Source organism: Ailuropoda melanoleuca, chromosome 14 (assembly GCF_002007445.2).
Source record: "Ailuropoda melanoleuca isolate Jingjing chromosome 14, ASM200744v2, whole genome shotgun sequence".
Taxonomy (NCBI): Eukaryota; Metazoa; Chordata; class Mammalia; order Carnivora; family Ursidae; genus Ailuropoda; species Ailuropoda melanoleuca.
In genome coordinates this window covers 34,427,165-34,446,842 of record NC_048231.1, presented here as the reverse complement: position 1 = coordinate 34,446,842, position 19,678 = coordinate 34,427,165, and the positions used below count along the sequence as shown (strand labels likewise).

The 19,678-nt window shown below is 39.6% G+C and overlaps 1 protein-coding gene across 6 annotated transcripts in view; it reads right to left on the bottom strand.

Annotated features, from left to right (window-relative positions):
• Window positions 1–19,678, bottom strand: part of VRK1 (VRK serine/threonine kinase 1) — a 77,394-nt gene that overhangs the window by 30,571 nt on the left and 27,145 nt on the right. For 4 of the 6 annotated variants that reach the window (XM_034642361.1, XM_034642357.1, XM_034642360.1 and 1 more), the window contains exons 2-4: window positions 18,967–19,172; window positions 12,677–12,841; window positions 7,773–7,828 (exon numbers count right to left, since the gene is read on the bottom strand). In XM_034642361.1, coding sequence (XP_034498252.1) covers window positions 7,773–7,828; window positions 12,677–12,841; window position 18,967 — 222 coding nt within the window. In that variant the 5' untranslated portion in view covers window positions 18,968–19,172. The remainder of the gene's footprint in view (window positions 1–7,772; window positions 7,829–12,676; window positions 12,842–18,966; window positions 19,173–19,678) is intronic. The other 2 variants (XM_019807979.2, XM_019807980.2) reach the window with 1 other exon arrangement.

The window sequence follows — 19,678 nt, the reverse complement described above, 5'->3', positions numbered from 1 at the left end:
ATACGCAACTAATGAATCATCGAACTTTACATCGGAAACCAGGGATGTACTGTATGGTGACTAACATAATTAAAAAATCTTTAAAAAAAAAAAAAGAAACAGTGATAAGAATTTGTAATGATCTTGAAGGACAATAAAAGCGGGAGCAAAGACCAGCAAAGGGTCTTTGCCCCTGAGCATTAATAAATAAATAAATAAATAAATAAATAAATAAATAAATAAATATGGAAGGGTAAAAAAGATCTTACAATTTTGTCTTTTTAAATAGCAAATTGTGTCTGAATCGAAAGTAGTTAACATGTCATGTTTGATCATTTCTGTTGGTATTATCTTGTTTATCGAGAACCTAAGAAAAATTCTGAAAAGCAGTGAAAACGTCAAACAAGGAAGCTAACATTTCCAAACTAATTTCAGGGTTGCTTTTCCTTTAGGAAGTATGGGAAGAAAGTTATTTTGGACAGAACATCTGCGTAGCTGGAGTTCCAAGGTCAGCAGAGCATTAGAAGAAATGACAATGAGGCCCACTAGCTTCAGGAATCCCCAGTTAAAGCAGCTACAGAAGACTAGTGGGCCAATCTGCAAAGGCTCAGGCAGCACCTAGTTAAGAATGAGCACTCAACAGCAAACAGGCAACATATATAACCAACACGTGGATCAGAACCTGAAAATAATCTTGCCTTGTTGCAGGTAAGTATGCTTGTCAGCCCAGCCTTGGAACAGAATGGTACACAGGGCTTGGCATCTCATCACCTCTTAAGAAATAGAAACGAACCAACATATCAGGTATCAGTCCAAATCGCTAATTTTTGGACTCAGTACCTCAAGGTTCACCATAACCTGTGGCTCTTTTCTTGGCATCAGTGCTCTCTGGACAGACACCTGCACATGTCCAGAGCCCACAGCCACGCCTTCAGCAGGAGTAGCAGTCTCAGCAGAAGAAATGAACAAAGTAGTGGAAATTCAAGAGAAGACATTCTGGCGAAGTTACTCTCCAAAGGCTAACTTTTAGAATAACTTATTAATATAATTCAGATTTGAAAGGGGTTTTCCTAAGACAAATCCTGGCTTATTACCATTGGTATAAAATTCTGATTCATTCCATTTCAACCTATGTCATATCAACTTTAATTTTCAAGCTTCCCTTCGGGCAATAATTTATTACACTTATAATAATAAGAATCAACCTATATAAATCAGACTTTTTATAATGAAAGCCCCCACTACAATGAAGGCTCTTTGAGCTCATTTCATACTTTTTTCTAATCCAATAAGGTTCCATTATAGCAAAATAAAGGAGCTACTTCCTTGGCATTGCACTCTGGCCAAAGCTCGCTATTTCTGTGGAAGAAAATACCTTAACTCATAACTAAAATTTTATTAACATATTTCAAATCTAAAATACTTTGCCAACTCTATAATAGCCAAGATTTAGAAAAGAAATTGGGACTGACATTTTAACTAGAATATCACTAAACGTTTCTTTAAGACTTCTAAGTGTCAAAATGAAGATGACAACAGAAAAAAAATTAAAATGTGATATATTTCAATGGCACCCTCTAAAAGCAACTGGCTGCCATTTAAAAATGAAGCTGTATAAAGTTTCCCCTTCCTACCAAAAAATTATGATATGTGAATTGAAAATTCAGGTCACTTCTCATAAAGTCAGTGAGAGAAATTAAACATCAGTCTGCAAACTTCTTGCCAGGGAACTTCGAAACACAGACTTTATGTCGTTCACACTGTAAAGTGACCACAATGTAACAAACTGTTAGGCTACAAGACCCAAAAGTCCGCCCTCCCCCTCAGTTCTGCTCTGAGCTCACTGACATGACTGCAAAGGGGGAGTGTAACTGAAAACTAATTCGTTATCAAGGCTATTAACCAGAAAACACAAAAGAGTATTTTTTTTCTCCTTGCATTAGCCAACTTATTACCAATTTCCCATTTCTCGCTGCACATCACCTTTCCTGAGATAAAATACAGATAGGGTGTCCCAGTTATCTAAAGGCAGAGAATACAAGTTTACCATCTCTGGTGACCCCAGTACCATGACTCCAAAGCTGCTCCCCTAAGTCCATAAGAAATAAGGTCCTAGGGGCACCTGGGTGGCACAGCGGTTGGGCGTCTGCCTTCAGCTCAGGGCGTGGTCCCGGTGTTGTGGGATCGAGCCCCACATCAGGCTCCTCCACTATGAGCCTGCTTCTTCCTCTCCCACTCCCCCTGCTTGTGTTCCCTCTCTCGCTGGCTCTCTCTATCTCTGTCGAATAAATAAATAAAATCTTTAAAAAAAAAAAAAAAAAGAAAGAAAAAGAAAGAAGGTCCTAAACAAAACCAGAACGGTCATTTGGTAGGAGAGAGAATATATTTAGTATGTACCTAAACATCTATCTTGAGTATGTCTGTCTGGGTTAACTATCCGAAGCTCTTTCATAGAGCAGGGATGCGTATTAGCAGCAACCACATTTTTTGACAAATCTTCCACACTGAGGTGGAAGCCCTACCAGAACCACAGGGTCCCTGGCCCCTTACTGAATGAAAGGATCCCCAAAGGTAAACATGAGCATGCATGATTCCACTGAAAATAATTAAGGTGCTCTGTGCACCGCACTCTACCAGTGGTTCTCAACCTTGAGGCACAAAAAATTCCCCTGGGGCGCTTTACTAAAAATACCAATAACCAGGCTCTGCACTCAGAGATTCACAGATTATACCACACAACCAGAGTGGAGAACCACTGTTTGATTTGATGCGCCACTGCATTATTAAGTCTGATTTCAAATTAAAAATCAACTTGCCTTCGATTATTTTTTTAAGATTTATTTATTTACTTATTTGAGAGAAAGAGTGAAAGAGAGAGTGTGTGCGTGCGCACACAGAGGGAGAGGGAGCAGCAGACTCCCAGCTGAGCAGGGAGCCCGATACGGGCTCGATCCCAGGACCCCAAGATCATGATCCAAGCCAAAAGCAGACGCTTAACCGACAGAGCCACCCGGGCACCCCAGCCTTCAATTATTTCTTAAATAACATTTGCTAGGGTGATTTTTCTCCAAAGATAAAATACGTGCTTATTTTAGACAATTTGGAAACATTTTGACATATTTTCTTCACATACATGGCTATTTTATAAAATTACCTCCATACTACACATAATTTTTTATCTTGCTTTTTTTTCAATAATTACTTATGAAATTTCCTCCAAAGAATAGTACTTGTACTTTGAAAACAAGATTTTTAATAGACCCTAATGTTTTAAATGGCAAATGTTCATCAACAGCTGATTTGCATACTGGAAAGATCTGATACTCATTTTACAGGTTTGTGTTTGATGAACGATTTCCATCTTTAATATTATAAAGCTCTGAGAGCAAAAGACTTACAGAATAGTAGGGGGCAGAGCTATGGCACGGCAACTTACCAGTGAAGGCAAATGATGCCACTGGAAAAGACAGAGACCAGAGATGAAAGTGGGTGGCCCCAAGAAACCAAAACGTGGTGGGAAATTATGGCTACAAGTTTTCAGAAGAATAAAACAGGCATTTAAAAACGTCATAAAGAAAACAAGTTTACAACAAGATCCTTATCATTAAACAACTTGAAATCCAGCTAAGGAGAAAAACACATACAAAACTAAAAGCAGCTGTGGTGTGGGAAGGATATTAGCATCTGAAATGGTAAAATAAATGTAAACAGAATGAATGCTACTGGAGTTTCAAGGAGTTCAGAGAGGAGGAGGATCTGGGAAAGAACCAGCAATAGCAGCTACTGGGCTCTCCCTGAGAAAGGAAAGGGAAAGTAGCAACACTGACTTGTTTATGGCATTCTTCCAGGATCACAAACCACCACACTGAAAATGTTACTATGATATTAAATGCAAAAGAGAAATCAACTGAATATTTATCATTGTTCTAATTACAAAGAGAAGGAGTAACACAGACCAATGGAAACAGAACTAAATTAGGAGACAGGAGAGATGCAGAGCGCTAAACAAGATTCGATAACAAAAGTCTTTAAAATTAGAAATAAAGAGTAACTTACTACCTTATTAAGCAGTTAGGAAATGGTTGTTCCTACCCATTTTTTCATAACTCTGCAAGTAAAACAGGTAGTACAAGTGAAATTACATTAAATAACAACCAATATACTTAGAATGACCCATAACAGGGGCACCTGGGTGGCACAGTCGTTAAGCATCTGCCTTTGGCTCAGGGCGTGATCCCGGCGGCATTCTGGGATTGAGCCCCACATCAGGCTTCTGCGCTAGGAGCCTGCTTCTTCCTCTCCCACTCCCCCTGCTTGTGTTCCCTCTCTCGCTGGCTGTCTCCCTCTGTCAAATAAATAAATAAAATCTTTAAAAAAAAAAAAAAAAAGAATGACCCATAATAAAGAAAAGCATCTTCATTTTGAACTACAGCACAGCTGGAAGAAATGTCAGGCTCTCCAGAATAAAGACATGGTGACGCACAGCACCCCCCCACCCCATAAGGTGCGGTCCTGGCGCTGTCCTTCCCACACAGCGGGGCGGGGGGGGCAGTGCAGGTTAGCCTGCTGTAAGGTGGTCACAGCCAACCACATTTTTTGAACCTCAAGGTTATGAGAAGTCATAAGTGGACTTGCTGTCTTCTCACAATGGAAACTTTTTTTTTTTTTAAAGATTTTATTTACTTATTCGACAGACATAGAGACAGCCAGCAAGAGGGAACACAAGCAGGGGGAGTGGGAGAGGAAGAAGCAGGCTCCTAGCGGAGGAGCCTGATGTGGGGCTCGATCCCGTAACGCCGGCATCACGCCCTGAGCCGAAGGCAGACGCTTAACCGCTGTGCCACCCAGGCGCCCCCTCACAACGGAAACTTTTTAACGATCCTAAGAACAAAGTAGTCCTGCCCATTGATTTTAATTTTAATCTGTCATATCAAAGACGAATGCAGATAACATTCTGCATTTCTATACAAACAACCCAATTTAATAGTAAGAACTTTCCTTCCTCTGACATAGCAACAAACATTTCATAAGAAACATATTTCAAAAGAAATATTAGTCCAGCAAGAGAGAGAAAACTCCAAAGTGAAAGGGCTTAAAGAAAAGCAAAATGCCAGGACACGCCAATCAAGGTATCAACTTTACTTACAGGCCTGACTGGAGTAACTGGGACCCAATTAGCCCCGTGCTGTAAACAAATATAAAACTTGGACAAAACAGATGGAATCATTCCTTTTAGACATTAGACAGAACAGGCATTACAGACTGTGACCTCTAAAAATCGGGAAACAAATCAGGGCTTGTGGGTGGCTCAGTCAGTTGAGTGACTGACTCTTGGTTTCAGCTCAGGTCACTATCTCAGGGTCCTGAGATAGGGCCGGAGTCAGGCCCTGCACTCAGCAGGCAGTCTGCCTGAGATTCTCTCCCTCTGCCCCTACCTCCCACTTGCACACACACTCTCTCCCTCTAGTAAATAAATAAATAAAATCTTTAAAAAAAAAGGAAACAAACACAATGAGCCTCAGACCTGCCTGCTCTTTCCTCACAGAGGCACCAGGAGTAAAAAGGAGGTGATTCAAGGTTCTGCAGCGCAAGAAGGAGACGGAGCATCAATAACCCCGACGCCAAAACCAAACAATGAGATTAGACATTTTTAACATTTAGAAATATTAGAAGAAAAATTAAAGACCAATATCCCTCACGAACAAAGATGGAAAAAATCCTTAACAAAATACTGGCAAGTCAATGCCAGCATTACGTATAATGCATAATACATCATAACTAAGTGGAGTGTATGTTAAGAATAAAAGTTCTACACTCAAATTACCAATCAATTATTACTGCCACACTAGCGGAATAAAGGAGAAAAATCCTATGACCCATCCCAAAAGATGCAGAAAAAGCATTCAAAAAACAAAAAGGCAAATACAAACTGGGAGAAAATATTTACAACGCACACATCTGGAACAGGACTTGCATACAGAACAACTCTCTTACTACTCAATTATAAAAAGCGAAACAACCCAGTTATTTAAAACAAACAAGCAAAAACTGAGGGGCCACTTCACAGAAAATACCTGAATGGCCAATAAGCACAATTACTTGGAAAAAAACTAATCAAAATCAGCCATCGGGTAGAACTGCGAGACACTGCTACACACCCGCCACCGTGGCTGTGACACAAGCCAACCCCCCTGACGACCACACATTCAAGAAGATATGGAGCAGCCAGGACGCTCCCACGTCACTGTAAAATGTTGGTGTAAAATGGCACAGCTACTTTGGAAATCTGGCTGGTACTTTCTTATAAATCTAAATATACACCTTCCCTATAAACCAGGAATTCTCCTTCCAGGTATTTATCCAAGAGAAATAAAAACCTTGTACAAAAATTTTATAAAAGCTTTATTCATAATAGCCAAAAATGGTCCATCAACGGGAAATGGAAAAAAAGACTATGCCTATATAATATTCTGAGCAGTAAGACTAAATGAGTAATTGATACACCAACAACATGAATGAGCCTATTAAACATTTTGCAGGGCATAAGAAGTCAGAAACAGAACAGTATATACTGTGTAATACCATTTATATCACGTTCTGGACAGGAATAATCCACAACACAAAAAACAATTTTTTAAAAAAGAAAAAAAGAAACTCAGATAAGTGTTTACCTCAAAGGGTGCAGGATGTAGGGGTCTGACCAAAGAAGGATATAAGAAATCTTTCCGGGGTGACAGAAATCTTATCTATTTTGATACAGGTGGAAGCTGTACAGGTATATGCACTTGTGAAAAGTATTCAAATTATTTAGTATCTATGGATTTCCTCGTAAAAATTATGCCTGAATAAAAAAGTAATAAACAATCACTAAAACAATTCAGGTCCAAAAAAGTTAATTCACAAGGATCAAATACATTCCTCATCGTAAAGAAAGTGAAATAAAACAAATCAAAACACAAAACTTCAGGATAATTCTGACTTCTGTAGCCTTTAGGAAAAAAGGAGTGGTGGAGAACTTATAAGAGTAATTTGCCCAAAAACCAGACCCTGTTACCTCTTCTATTATTTAACAAAAGTATGTTCTTCATAGAGTAAAGAACTTTGAGAGAGGAGTTAGAAATATAATTTTGTAAGCAGAAAGATGCATAATATATATTCTTAACAAAAAATAGTAGTTAAATGCCTTTTAGTGCACCAGTGCACACTTCGACCTGACTATTCAAAGTATGCTTATATCAGATAGGATGCTGTCAACCTTTACTCATTACAAACTAATTTCACCATTAGTTTAGCAAAAAGAAGGTTCAACGTGATCACGATTAAATTAATAATTTATTAAAATAGATGGGGAAGGGAAGAAAACTGGAAATAAAATGAAAAAAATTGACCAAGTGGAAGCTCAGAAGCAAATGCAAGATAAAATACAGTAAAATTTCATTTAAATAGTAGTCTTGTGGGATATAAATAAAAAATTATCTCATCTATTGTAAATATAGCTGAAATAAAAAGAATGAGCTGAATATTTTTATTCTTCATTTGTACACCTCCATACTTTCATTCATATTTCCTCCAAATACCAGGATCACTCTAATTTAAAAGAGAGAAAATGGACTTTTTGTGAACTCAAATTATTTAAAACTATAAAGATACTTTTGTGCCTTATTAAACATTTATTAAACATTGTTAAAAATGTAGTACTTATGATTAATTCTAGTTATCAAAAAGGATGTCTTAACGAAATAAATACTATACCCATTCAACAGAAAAGGAAATCAGCTAAAATATTTTCTTACCACTTTTACAACACAAGGTGCATCGCTGCCCACCGATTTTGAAGAATTCATATCAGCTGTTTGAAAAAGTGACATATGTAATATCAGAACAAGAAGTAGCATTATTTTAATTAGCCTGTTACTAACCCTTTGTTAATATTTAGGTCCGTACATCTACAACTCCTTGATAGAATTAATTTCAGTTCCCAAATATGTGTCTCAGGATATCATTACAGTATATTTCATCAATTTGAAGACTTTTTTTTTCATGATTTAAAATGTCTGAAATTGGAATGCATTTTATAATTGCTGGTATCTTCAATACGATCATCAATTAAGTATGGAAAACTCTGAATTAACGATTTCTTTAATTCAAAAGTCCTCATGGCCTTTGATATGCTAATGTAGGTTGTGAATTTCCAAGGGGATGATAACTGATGACATTTCTTAAATTACACAAACCAGGGAACCTTTCTAAGAAGGGGCCAAAAAAAAAGTAAGAGGGAGCTGAAGTTCCTAAAAGCACTAGTTTGGAAGGAAAAGAAATTTCATCTACATCAGTAGTTCAGGATGTTGGCACTAGAACTTTGAACTGCCATCCACAATAATCGTCATGTGGCTGTCATTTTATTTCATGCAAATAAAGCACAGATGCCCTGGAATACTGAGTCAGGAATATAAGGCTGCCCACATTCATGGAACAAATATTTTTACCAAGTACCTACGATATGCCAGTTTCTAGGAAACTGATTTACTAATGAACAGGAAGAAATAATCGCTACTCTTATAAAGCTAACATTTCAGTGGCAGGACACAGACAACAATTAAAATATAAAGTGTGCTTGACGGTTGGTGAAAGTGCCGCAGCAGGAAAACGAGGCAGGAAGGCAGACAGTGTCACAAGCTCCTAAGAGAAACCTCACTGACAGGGTGTCCCTGGAGCTGTGGTCTGAAGGCAGTGAGGGAATAAGCCATGTAAATACTTGGGAAGAACACTCCAGGCAAACCAGCACAAAAGCCCTGACGTGGAAGCCGCTGCAAGCCTGAGGAAAGCAAGGAGGCCAAAATAGCTGGAGAAAAGTGAGGTGGAAAGTAAGAAGGGACAGATCAGAAAAGCAGAATGGGGGGGGCGCTTGGGTGGCTCAGTCATTAAGCTCTACCTTCGGCTCAGGTCATGATCCCAGCATTCTGGGATCAAGCCCCGCATTGGGCTCCCTGCTCAGCAGGAAGCCTGCTTCTCCCTCTCCCATTCCCCCTGCTTGTGTTCCCTCTCTCGCTGCCTCTCTCTGTCAAATAAATAAATAAAAATCTTTAAAAAAAAAAAAAAAAAGCAGAAGAGCCCAAACAGCAGCATGACAGGTGACATAAAGCTGTCACTATGATTGAGCTGCAGAGCCACTGGAAGGTTCTAAGAAGAGGACTGGCAAGATCAGACTTGGATTTTTTAAGAATTCTTCAGGCTTCTTAGTGGAGAATGGAGTGCAGAGGACAAGAGCAGAAGCAGGGAGGTCGGCCAGGCTATGATGAGATGTGGTTGCAGACAAGGTGGTGATTAAGTGGTCACATGTTCATATGTGGCCATATGTTCAAAGAAGAGCCAACAGGATTTGTTGATAAACTGGATATGGAAGGCAAGAGGAGGAAAAGGAGGTAAGGAGGCCTCCAAGTTTTCAGCCTGAGCAGCTGGAAAGAGGAAGTTGCTACTTACTAATGTGGAGGAAACTGCAGGAAGAGCTGGTGCTTTGAGGAGCCTTATGTCTGAGATGCTTAGTAAACATCCAAGGTCACATGGTCAACAGGCAGTTGATATACAAGCCCTGAGTTCAGAAGAATGGTCCAAATTGGAGAAATAAATCTGAGAGTCACCAACATCGAAACACTACTCATTTAAAGCCATGAACTGGAAGAGCCCCTACAGCATGAGTGTAGTGGAGAAAAGAAGAAACCCTAGGCCTGAGCCCTAAGGCATTTTCACGTTAGAGGGTGAAGAGATGAAGAAAGACAGGCAAACGAAAACAAGAAACCACAAATCAGATGGGAACAGCAGGATTTTGAAGAAACCACAGCTCCAGTACTTCAGAGTGAAGAAGGAACGCCGAGTCACAAAAACAGTTAGCATGGGTAGGCGGAAAGTGTGAGCTCCAAGACACGTCACTCCCATGCTGATTCATAATAAAGCAAGATTAGATCTTTTTAAACAAGCATTTAGTGTACAAAATATTAAAATAAGGATAGTGTCCCAATAATACTGCACAGTTCAAATGAGGAAAGGGGGAAAAGGAAGCTCGATAATTCATTCAAGCATTATGTGCTACAAAATATGCCAGGCACTAGGAACACAGTAAGAAGAGATGCCCTGCTGCCACGAAAGAAATTTCAATACAGCATGGTAAGTACTGTAAAAGGGTTAACACAACAGATAGTACCTGCCCTAACTTCAGCTTGGGAAAAATGAAACAAGAGAAGCATCACATATGGAGAACAAGAGGCAAACGGCAGCAGGACAGCTGAAGCGCAGATCTTGAGGAAATAAGAGGGATGAAGATTAAAGCTACACAGGGACCAGACGAGAGAGAGGGTGTCATATGTCATTCTCCTATGTCTGGCACTTTATCCCCAGGGCTGGGGGGAGCCATTCTGGAAATTTAACTAGGCTAGATCACTCAAGTCACAGCGTGAACAATGGGATGCAAGGGGGCAAGACCAAGCAGAGAAGAGTCACTGCTGCAGTGAGGATCCAAACGAGACCTGAAAATGACCAGCACCAAGGCAGGGTCGGCAAAGATGGAGAGAAAGCCACACAGTTAAAGCCACAGGACTAGACAAAGTACTAGGGTCGCTGGTGAAGGAATACGTGAGAATGCCTTCCGGTGTCTGGCTTGAGATACGCCTCTCCTGGTCATGAGAGCGCCAGGGGGGCACCCACAGAGAGGGCCCTGTAGGCCCCTGGCCATGGGCCTGTACTTCAGATATCAAGTCCCAGGCCACAGATAAAAGATGGGGAAGTCAACAGTAAAAAGACAGCAAGAGTAAAAAGACAGCAAGTCAACAGTAAAAAGACCATGAAATTGATGAGAGCACTCAGAGAGAATGCACGGAAGGAAAAGTGAGCTAAGGAAGGAAAGGTGGAGAACACAGAAGTTGCTCTGAGGAGGACTATGCACCTCCAGAAGCAGCAGGAAAGCGAGAGGGGGCGTGTTCCTGTGAAAGACACAGGAGCAATCTTTTCTGAGAAGGAAAGATGAACAGTGGCAAATGCTGCAGAAAATATCCAAAGAAAATTCAAAAGCAATCTTTTTAATTCATCAGCAAAAACTGCTGATGATCCTGAATATGGCTGCTTTTGTGAATCGGTGGGCACAGAGAGACAAACTGGAGGCAGCAATACTAAGGCAAAATCCAGACTGATCAATCCAGCTTTACAAAAGCAAAGCTTCATCATGGCAATCTGTCAAAACATTGGATATTAAAAAATAGTACTCACTATTAGATGGCACTTTCTAATGATAAATATAAATACCAATAAAATAGCACAAATGCAGTGCGAGTTGCAGATGTTCCAAAGGTTTCAAAAGCAAATTAACTAATACAAAATGAAGAACCTACTTGCTTCAAGTTCCTATTCCTAACATGGGATGTCCTAAGTCCACACATTCTGCAGTACAGACAGCTTCTGGAATCTACCATCTCTAACTCACAAGGTCAAAACCTATATACCTGGCCAACACAGCCACTAACCTTTCTTGGTTTATGAGAATTTTCACCTTAACAGACAGCCTAGTTTACTGGAATGGGCTTGGCCCTGAACAAAACTAAAGAATCAATATGTGTCTCCCAAAGGCAGGTGCCACTGACCTAGAGAAATCATATATACAACATACAGTACAGCACTGGGCTTCAAGCTGCCTCATGAACATACCGCTGGAAGCTGCAGCTAACCCTACAGCCCGCCGGTCCTGGAGGAGTCGGAGTTGGACCCTCCTGAGTAAGAGCTCTCGATCTCCGTCAATGGCTCTCACAAGTCAGCATGCACCTGAATCACCCGGGAGACTTGTTCAGTCGCATTGCTGGGCCCTCTCCCTACATACAGCGTCTGATTCCTAGGCCTGGGGCGGGACCTGAGAATCTCAGTGCTAAGAAGTTTCCGCTACTAACGCTGACCTAGTAACTAATATTAGTATCCGGAGTAAGATGTCGCTTCAAAGAAAAAAGGGTTCCATTACTAAAAATAAAATTTTATACACCTCATGGCAGAAATTAAATAATTAAGTAGATAACTAAATCGAGATTAGAGGTGGAGTAAAGGCCTATCGTGGAAAAGTCAGAAATTTCAAAAGCAAACATGAAATATACTGTATACTATTAATACTCTGGGTGAAGCAGTCAGCTTTAGAAGCAATCAGTTAAAATATTTTTATATCAACAATTTACTTAGCCTATAAAATCTCAGGGTTCCACATAGGTCCCCCAAAATTTCAGGGTAGGTATCTTAATTAATAGCACATTTAATCAGGCAATTTTTAGGTCATTCTCCCAACTCCACTACAATAACTACTAAGGTTATACAGAAAGAAAAACAATCTACACCTGTCATTTGAAAATTAAACCAAAACAGAAGCAATAAAATCCCAGCTGAGTGGAGGTGGGGAAAGAGAGATGGCCACGGCTTTCTCCGGGTCTCAGAAGAGGTTAAGATTATACAGAGTATCTTAAAAATCTAAAGGACAATATTACAGATATATCACCCTCTCTTTCTATTGTGACTACATCAACTATCGTCTTTTCCACTCCTGTGTCAGAGATGCGTTTTTGCCAAATCGTACAGTATATTAAGCTGAATGTAGATAATTAAGAACATCCTGTAAAAGCTCCTGAGAAACTATTTTGATAAGAAAGCAGGTAAATCTTTGGACTGGTACACTTACCAAGATATATACAACCGAAGCCACCCTGGCCAATGGGCGATCCTAGTTTCCACTCCTTCTTCATCATGTCAGTGATTATCTCCCCAGCTGCAAAGTGTTCTGCAAGTCGTCTCTTTCCAGGGCCCTGTCTTCCAGCTTGAGCTGCTTTTACACGAGGCATTTTCACTATAAAATCAAAGAAAGCAACGTTCAGAATTATAATCCTCAAAGTGCTGAAAACATTTTCCACTAAGGAGAGCTCTGTGCTACAAAGGTACTTTTCAAATGTGGAATTTATGGCACATATGGATTTATTACATGATAGGAGATACTTCACACATAGGCCCCAAATCCATCCTTACATCTCCGTGAAGATTACATTATCATCCCCATTTTACAGATGAGGAAATGAAGGCTCGGCAAAGTTTAGCAAGCTATCCAAGGCTATGTACCTAGAAAGTGGCAAAGCAAGAGAAATCTGCTCTGAGGGCTAACGTGACTCCAAAGCCTCAACGCCACGGTCCACAATCACAGGAGTCACCATAGTGAAGGAGAGAACCTTTCAAAACAGTGACAAGGAATGGTGGCTGTTTGGTCATTTGGCTTCACAGAAAAGTCAAAGCTGGTGACGCCCACCACTCCATGCTTCCCTTCTCACCCACTGCTTTTGGCAGTGAATCCGGATTCACCTTTCTCACTCACAGTCAAGTTTAACATAACATTCAGAGAAACCAGTGTGTTATAGTGAAACCCGCCTGGGCTAGAATCAAAAGCCCTGGATTCCAGCACAGGTACGACACCAGTTAGTCTGGTGACAGTGATCAAGTCACTTCTCCCTGGGCTTTAATTGCCCTGAGATGTAGCTTACCTCACGGAGAAAAAGAACCCCGGGGGCGGGGGGGGAGGTAGGGGTCAACCTCTCAGTCCTACAACTACTAATTGAAAAAGATTTAAAACAAATACTGTCTCAGGATGCCTGGGAGGCTCAGTCGGTTAAGCATCTGCCTTCAGCGCAGGTCATGATCCCAGAGTCCTGGGATCAAGCCCCACGTGTGAGGGCTCTCTGCTTAGCAGGGAGCCTGCTTCTCCCTCTGTCTCTCCCTGCCCCCCCCCAACTCATGCTATCTCTCTCTCTCTCTCAAATAAATGAATAAAAAATTTAAAACAAATACTTTCTCAGAGGCTATAGTCTGCAACACCTGAAATGGCTGTTTAGGTGAAAGACAGGTTTGTTAAGACAGGACAATTTACATTACATAAGGTGGTCTGCTTTGGAGCCTAGCTATTCTAAGTACATATACACAATGCTAGATGGGGATTTTTTCAGCAAATATCCACCATCACGCCACAGTAAACTCCATATATACAAATGCTCTTTATTAACTTACTGGGATTTTTAAATTTAATTTTTCCTATAGAATACCAATCCCTACTCATTGTCTAAACCTTCTCTAACGAAACATATTTAAAATAAATGAATGTGGCTATTATTTCTTCCTATCAAACAATTCTCTTAATGTGTATTTTTAATCATTATAAAATCTTCCTGAATGGAATTTCAGTGTAAACAGTGACAGAACAGATTCAATATACCAGACAAGGTAATTCTGACAGCGATGGTTGTAGACTGAGTGCAAGAAATAACCAAGACCAAAAAAAGAAAAAAAAAAAGGAAGAAGGAGAAGAAAGAACAAACCAAGGCACAGCACTTCCAAATACTAAAATGGATGCCTTCTAAATTTACCCCACTGTAACAAATCATCAGAGTAATCTCCTACTTGATGATTTCCTTACAGTAAAGGCAATTTAAAATGAGTTAAAAAAAAAAAATCTTTTCCTCTTTCTGTAACTCAAGATAGTAACCAGACTATCTTTTGTGTTTTACTCAAATTCCTTTCCAAAAGTGACCATATTTCAAATGAAATATGCTAGCTCACCTTCTGATCAATATACACTGTAGTCAACAAAAAGTGTTTTTCCTCCAAATTAAGTGGTTAGCTTCTACTCCGAGTTTTACTCCTATAGCCTACTTGTAACTATTAATGCAGTCTGGAATGACTTTCCTTCCTTCCTAAAAGCAGTCCCACAGAACCAGCCATCACTGTGAGGCTCTTGGATCCCTGAGCAAACCACTGCTTCCAAAGGTTCCCTGCTACGAAGATGGTGGGATTGGCAGCACACCTGTTTAATCTCCCTAAATTTCCCCCTAAACCAAACAGGACAACTGGAGAGCAGGACTCAAACCTGATGCACAGCGCCTACAACAAAACTAGGCGACAGTATTCCCTACGTCCACAAACTTCAAAATGGGAGTGGGTGAGGAGGCCGTAGACAAGATGACCTACAGGCTACCAGCAGCTGTGAGGGAAGAAGCGAGGGCGGTGTCTCTGATGAATCTAAGAATCCCCAAGTTACCCCAGGTTACTTCTCAGAAGCACGGAGACAACATGGGAACAGCAGCCGGAGGTGGGAAGGGCCATGCGCACTCCAGTGGCGGGCTCGTGCAAGGTTCTGCTGGAGGCGCTGGAGCAGGCTGGCCCCCACAGCCAGCCCAAACACTCTCAAATCAAAGCCTCCCTAGGTAGATGAGAAATGGCTGGGAACTGAATCCAAACTGATTATCACAAAGATAATACAAAGAAAGGAAAAAGAAGGCTCAAACACAAAAGTAGATCTGTAAGTTAGCCTCCGTGTTTTGAAACACTACACCAAAACAAAACAGAAGGGGGGGCTCCAGAAAATGACATAAAGTCAACCTGAACTATACCATCTAGAAGTGCACACAGAAGAAAAATAAATGCTTATAAAACTCAGCAACAAAAAAGGATCAAGGCCTGGTCCCGTGCAAATTGAAATTTTTTTCAAAAGTCCCTGCAGAAAAATACATAGAACATGCTTGCCAAAAAGTTGAGAGCTATGAATCAGTATTTCAAAACAAGCTTAAAATTTTTTATATAGAAAGATTAACAGAGACCAGAATTAGAAAAACTCAGAGACTAAGTGATAGAAGGAAATAACTAAAAAGCCATAATCATTCGAGAGATGAAAACTGAGCTATAAGGAACATCAAACTGAAGGCAATTTAAACACAGTGACTTAACAGAAATAGAAAGTGAAAAGGAAAAAATTTAAAAAATCAGAAAGGGAGAAAAAGATAAACATTTCAAGAGAAAAATCATAGATTTAGAATACAGAAAAAGAAAAGCCAGTGAACATATAACAAAGAAAATCAAAGCAAGGGAACAGAATACTAAAAATGCTTTAATCTAAGAAGACTTTCCTAAACTTAAAAAAAAAAAAAAAAAGTGAAACTACAAAATGAAAGGTCACACCTCACACAGCACATGGAGAAATCAGCCCAGGACAACCCACACTCCGACACCACCTAATAAAATTATAGAACTCCACGGAAAAGAAAGTATTCTTTGAGCATCCAGACCAAAAACAGATCTTTTATAAGGAAAGTAAATCAGACTATCATCACTCTGACACCGACACTATGACAGAAAAAAAAGGGGGGAAGTAACATAGTTAAGACAAAAAAAAACAAGAACCAAAGATTTTATACTCAGTTAAATTTCAAATATAAAGACCAGAGTGTTCTCAACATGGAAAAAGGGAGTAAGAATCCACCAGAGAACAAGCCTCAGATATCCAAAATGTCGCTGTAAGAATGGATAGTGAGCAGTAAGCAGACACTGATTTGTAGAAGCGAGACTCAGCAAGGACTATGAGGAGAGGACAGAATATATGATGGGCATATGTTCTGACGAAGTAGATACGGTACAATTGTAAAAAATTGGGAGAACATGTGCAAAAAAACCGCAACTCTCCAGTAATCATACTGTAAGTGATACTTGGTTTTGTAAACTAGGGTTACTGCACACATAGCTGTGGAATAATGCAAATGAGTAATTACGTGATATTTTAATTCTGTCATCCCCTTGTATCCTTAAAAATCGAGATTCAAATACGAAAGAAAGGTGATACAAAAGGAAGACAGAAGAGGTAAGGCTAAAAATGCTTTATTTGGAAATATTTTAATTCAGAAGTTATTTTATCTTTTACAAAAAGCACACGTACACACACGTACACACACATACACCACACACACACACACACCACCTTTGCATTTTCTAGCCCTAGCCACAAAAAAGCTTAGAAACAAATAACCAACCCAGTAGTAATGAGTATCTCTAGTACACAAATTGTATTCTTAAAAATACTGTTTCTTCTAAAAGAAATCAGACTGCTCAAAGAGGGGGCTGATTCCAGATGTGGAGCCAGAAAGGTAAAAGACAGACTTGGAACACCGTGTCATTTCTAGGTGTCAAGGANGTACACACACACACACACACACACACACACCACCTTTGCATTTTCTAGCCCTAGCCACAAAAAAGCTTAGAAACAAATAACCAACCCAGTAGTAATGAGTATCTCTAGTACACAAATTGTATTCTTAAAAATACTGTTTCTTCTAAAAGAAATCAGACTGCTCAAAGAGGGGGCTGATTCCAGATGTGGAGCCAGAAAGGTAAAAGACAGACTTGGAACACCGTGTCATTTCTAGGTGTCAAGGAAGCTATCAAAAACTACTAGAGTGATGTCAGATATGTCTAAGGAGCCAACTTAGGTGTCCCCACTGACCAAAGATGGGCCAATTTGAGTCAATAAAGATAATAACCACTATGGATTAAAACACATAAAATGGGTAAATCCAAGAGTTTGTAATAGTAAGAAAACCTAAGTGGCCACCTCTAGAGAATAACAGGAAACCACTCAATTTTGAAAGCTGCTTTAAAAAAAAAAAAAAAAGGAAAGAAAAGAAAAGAATAAGAATCAAGCATTTATCCTTTCTTTCTTATATGAATTGTACCACTGGGTACAATTGGGTAACCAAATATTAGATGAAGAGAAATTTCTCCTTATGGAAAAATTTCAGCTAATAAATGAATAAGAATGGTTTTAGGTTAACACCACTTTCACCTCCTAATGAATTAATGGATCCAGACACTGAGCACTGATAGCTACTAACATCAAAATATGAGAGATGTCCAGACATATTGTACGTCTCCTGATACAAGAGCACGCCACTACCCATGAAGTAATCTTGCCAAAAAAGAAAAATAAAAAAATAGAGCCCAAATCTGATCAAGCCTATCAATTCACAGGGTATGAAAAGAAAAGAAGAACATGATAAACTATAGCACAGGAATGCAATCAGCAAAGTCCCAAGGGTGAGAAACCCTAGAGTACATATAATCCCGTTTCTTCAACAGACAAAGAAGAAAAAAGAAGAGATGGGGGAGAAGAGAACCAGATGCAGAAAGACTTAAAACAACATATCCAAAACAAAACAGAATCAGGCAAATCTACACCGCAGTGTTTAGGGAAGCACATTTGCGTGGTAACCGATAAAGAAAAGGGAGCAATTGCCATAAAAGACAGAAGTTACTTTCAGGAAGTCTAAGAAAGTTGTTATGAGGACAGGCAGGTGGTTCTATCTCATGATGCTGGTGGTGGTTCTAATAGTTCCTCATAATTCATTAAGTCTGTATCTGCTTAATAAGGTCTTTTGTATTATGAAATATTTTATGGTTTTAAGCATTAAAAAATTACTGTTCCTATAATTAACAATCACCAAGGGACCGAAACTGAGAATCTTTTCATACTCTATGAGCTTGTCCAATCAGACACACACACACACCAACACCCACGCACTACTAAGTAAAATCTGCACTTCATTGCCTAAGAACTATCGGTTGCCTTTTGTTTTTATTTATAGGCACTTCTTACATATTCTCTAGTGAAGAAATTAGCTCTTTATATTGCAAATGATCTCCCCCGTTTGTCTTCTGATATTGTTTATTTTTAGCTATTGGACTTTATGTCATCCTTGGAAAGTCCCCTCCCAGTCAGATTACTCTTTTCAAACATCTCCCATTTCTTCTTTTAGTTACTTTATGGTTTCATATTTTGCTGATAACATTTTGATTTGTCTACACTTATACTGGTATAAGATAATCAGAGGTAGGAATCCAGAATTTTCCAAATGGTTATTCAGTTTCTTGTCTTTTCCTCGGTGATGCATGAACATTAGGGAGATCCACAGATCCATATTTAAGTTCAAGGAACTTAAATATACCACACAGCCTAAGTAAACTAAGAACAAAAAAAGTTCATACAAAGTTGTTCTTTTTTTCTTTCTCTTTCTTTTTTTCATATAAAGTTGTTCTGCCAACACCCATTTCCCGCTCTTCTAAACAAAGGCGTATTGGTTGTGCCCCAATTGGTTGTGCTCCACTCACTGGAGAACACTCCTCTGCCAGCTTGGTCTGAGATCTGTGTCTCAGCCCCAAGAGTGTCCTCTTTCCATGTCCTGCCACGCCCCCATTAGACATTCACAGCATTTGGCCACCCTCTTATTTCCTGGTTCAGGGTCACAGAAGTCTCCTAGTTTCAGAGAATATGAGAGCTGTGTTTCTAAATCTCCTCATTCCTTTTCAGGTGATTTCTGAAAAGAAGAAAAGTAGAAGTATTTAAAACCAGAAGCCCCTGCTCAAAAACTGTTAAGTTTTACAACCATAAGCATTTGCCTCAGTTACTCAGTGACCTTCCTAAAGAACTTAAAACATTAATTTGAATTCAACAATCCCCTCAATACATTATAGATTTCTCCTAATGATGAAACCCATACCTACGTTAGGTTTCTGTGAGACAATACGCTGGAGGGCACAAACCTCAACCAAATTCAGCCTTTCTGCATCACTTCTGCCCACCTGGTGCAAAGCAAATCCACTCTTACAGTTGCTCGCAGAGAGGTTTCAAAGAAAAGGAAAACTTCACTGTCACAAAATCCATTACATAATCTGACCATTTCCTTTCCCCGTGATATTAAATGAAATGCAGATGCAAGTGAGAAGCACATCAAGATGCAAATCAGCACTGCCCTTTGCTGAAATCACTCACTGCCATATTCCATATTAGCATATTCACCAAAATTTAATTGTAAACAGAGTA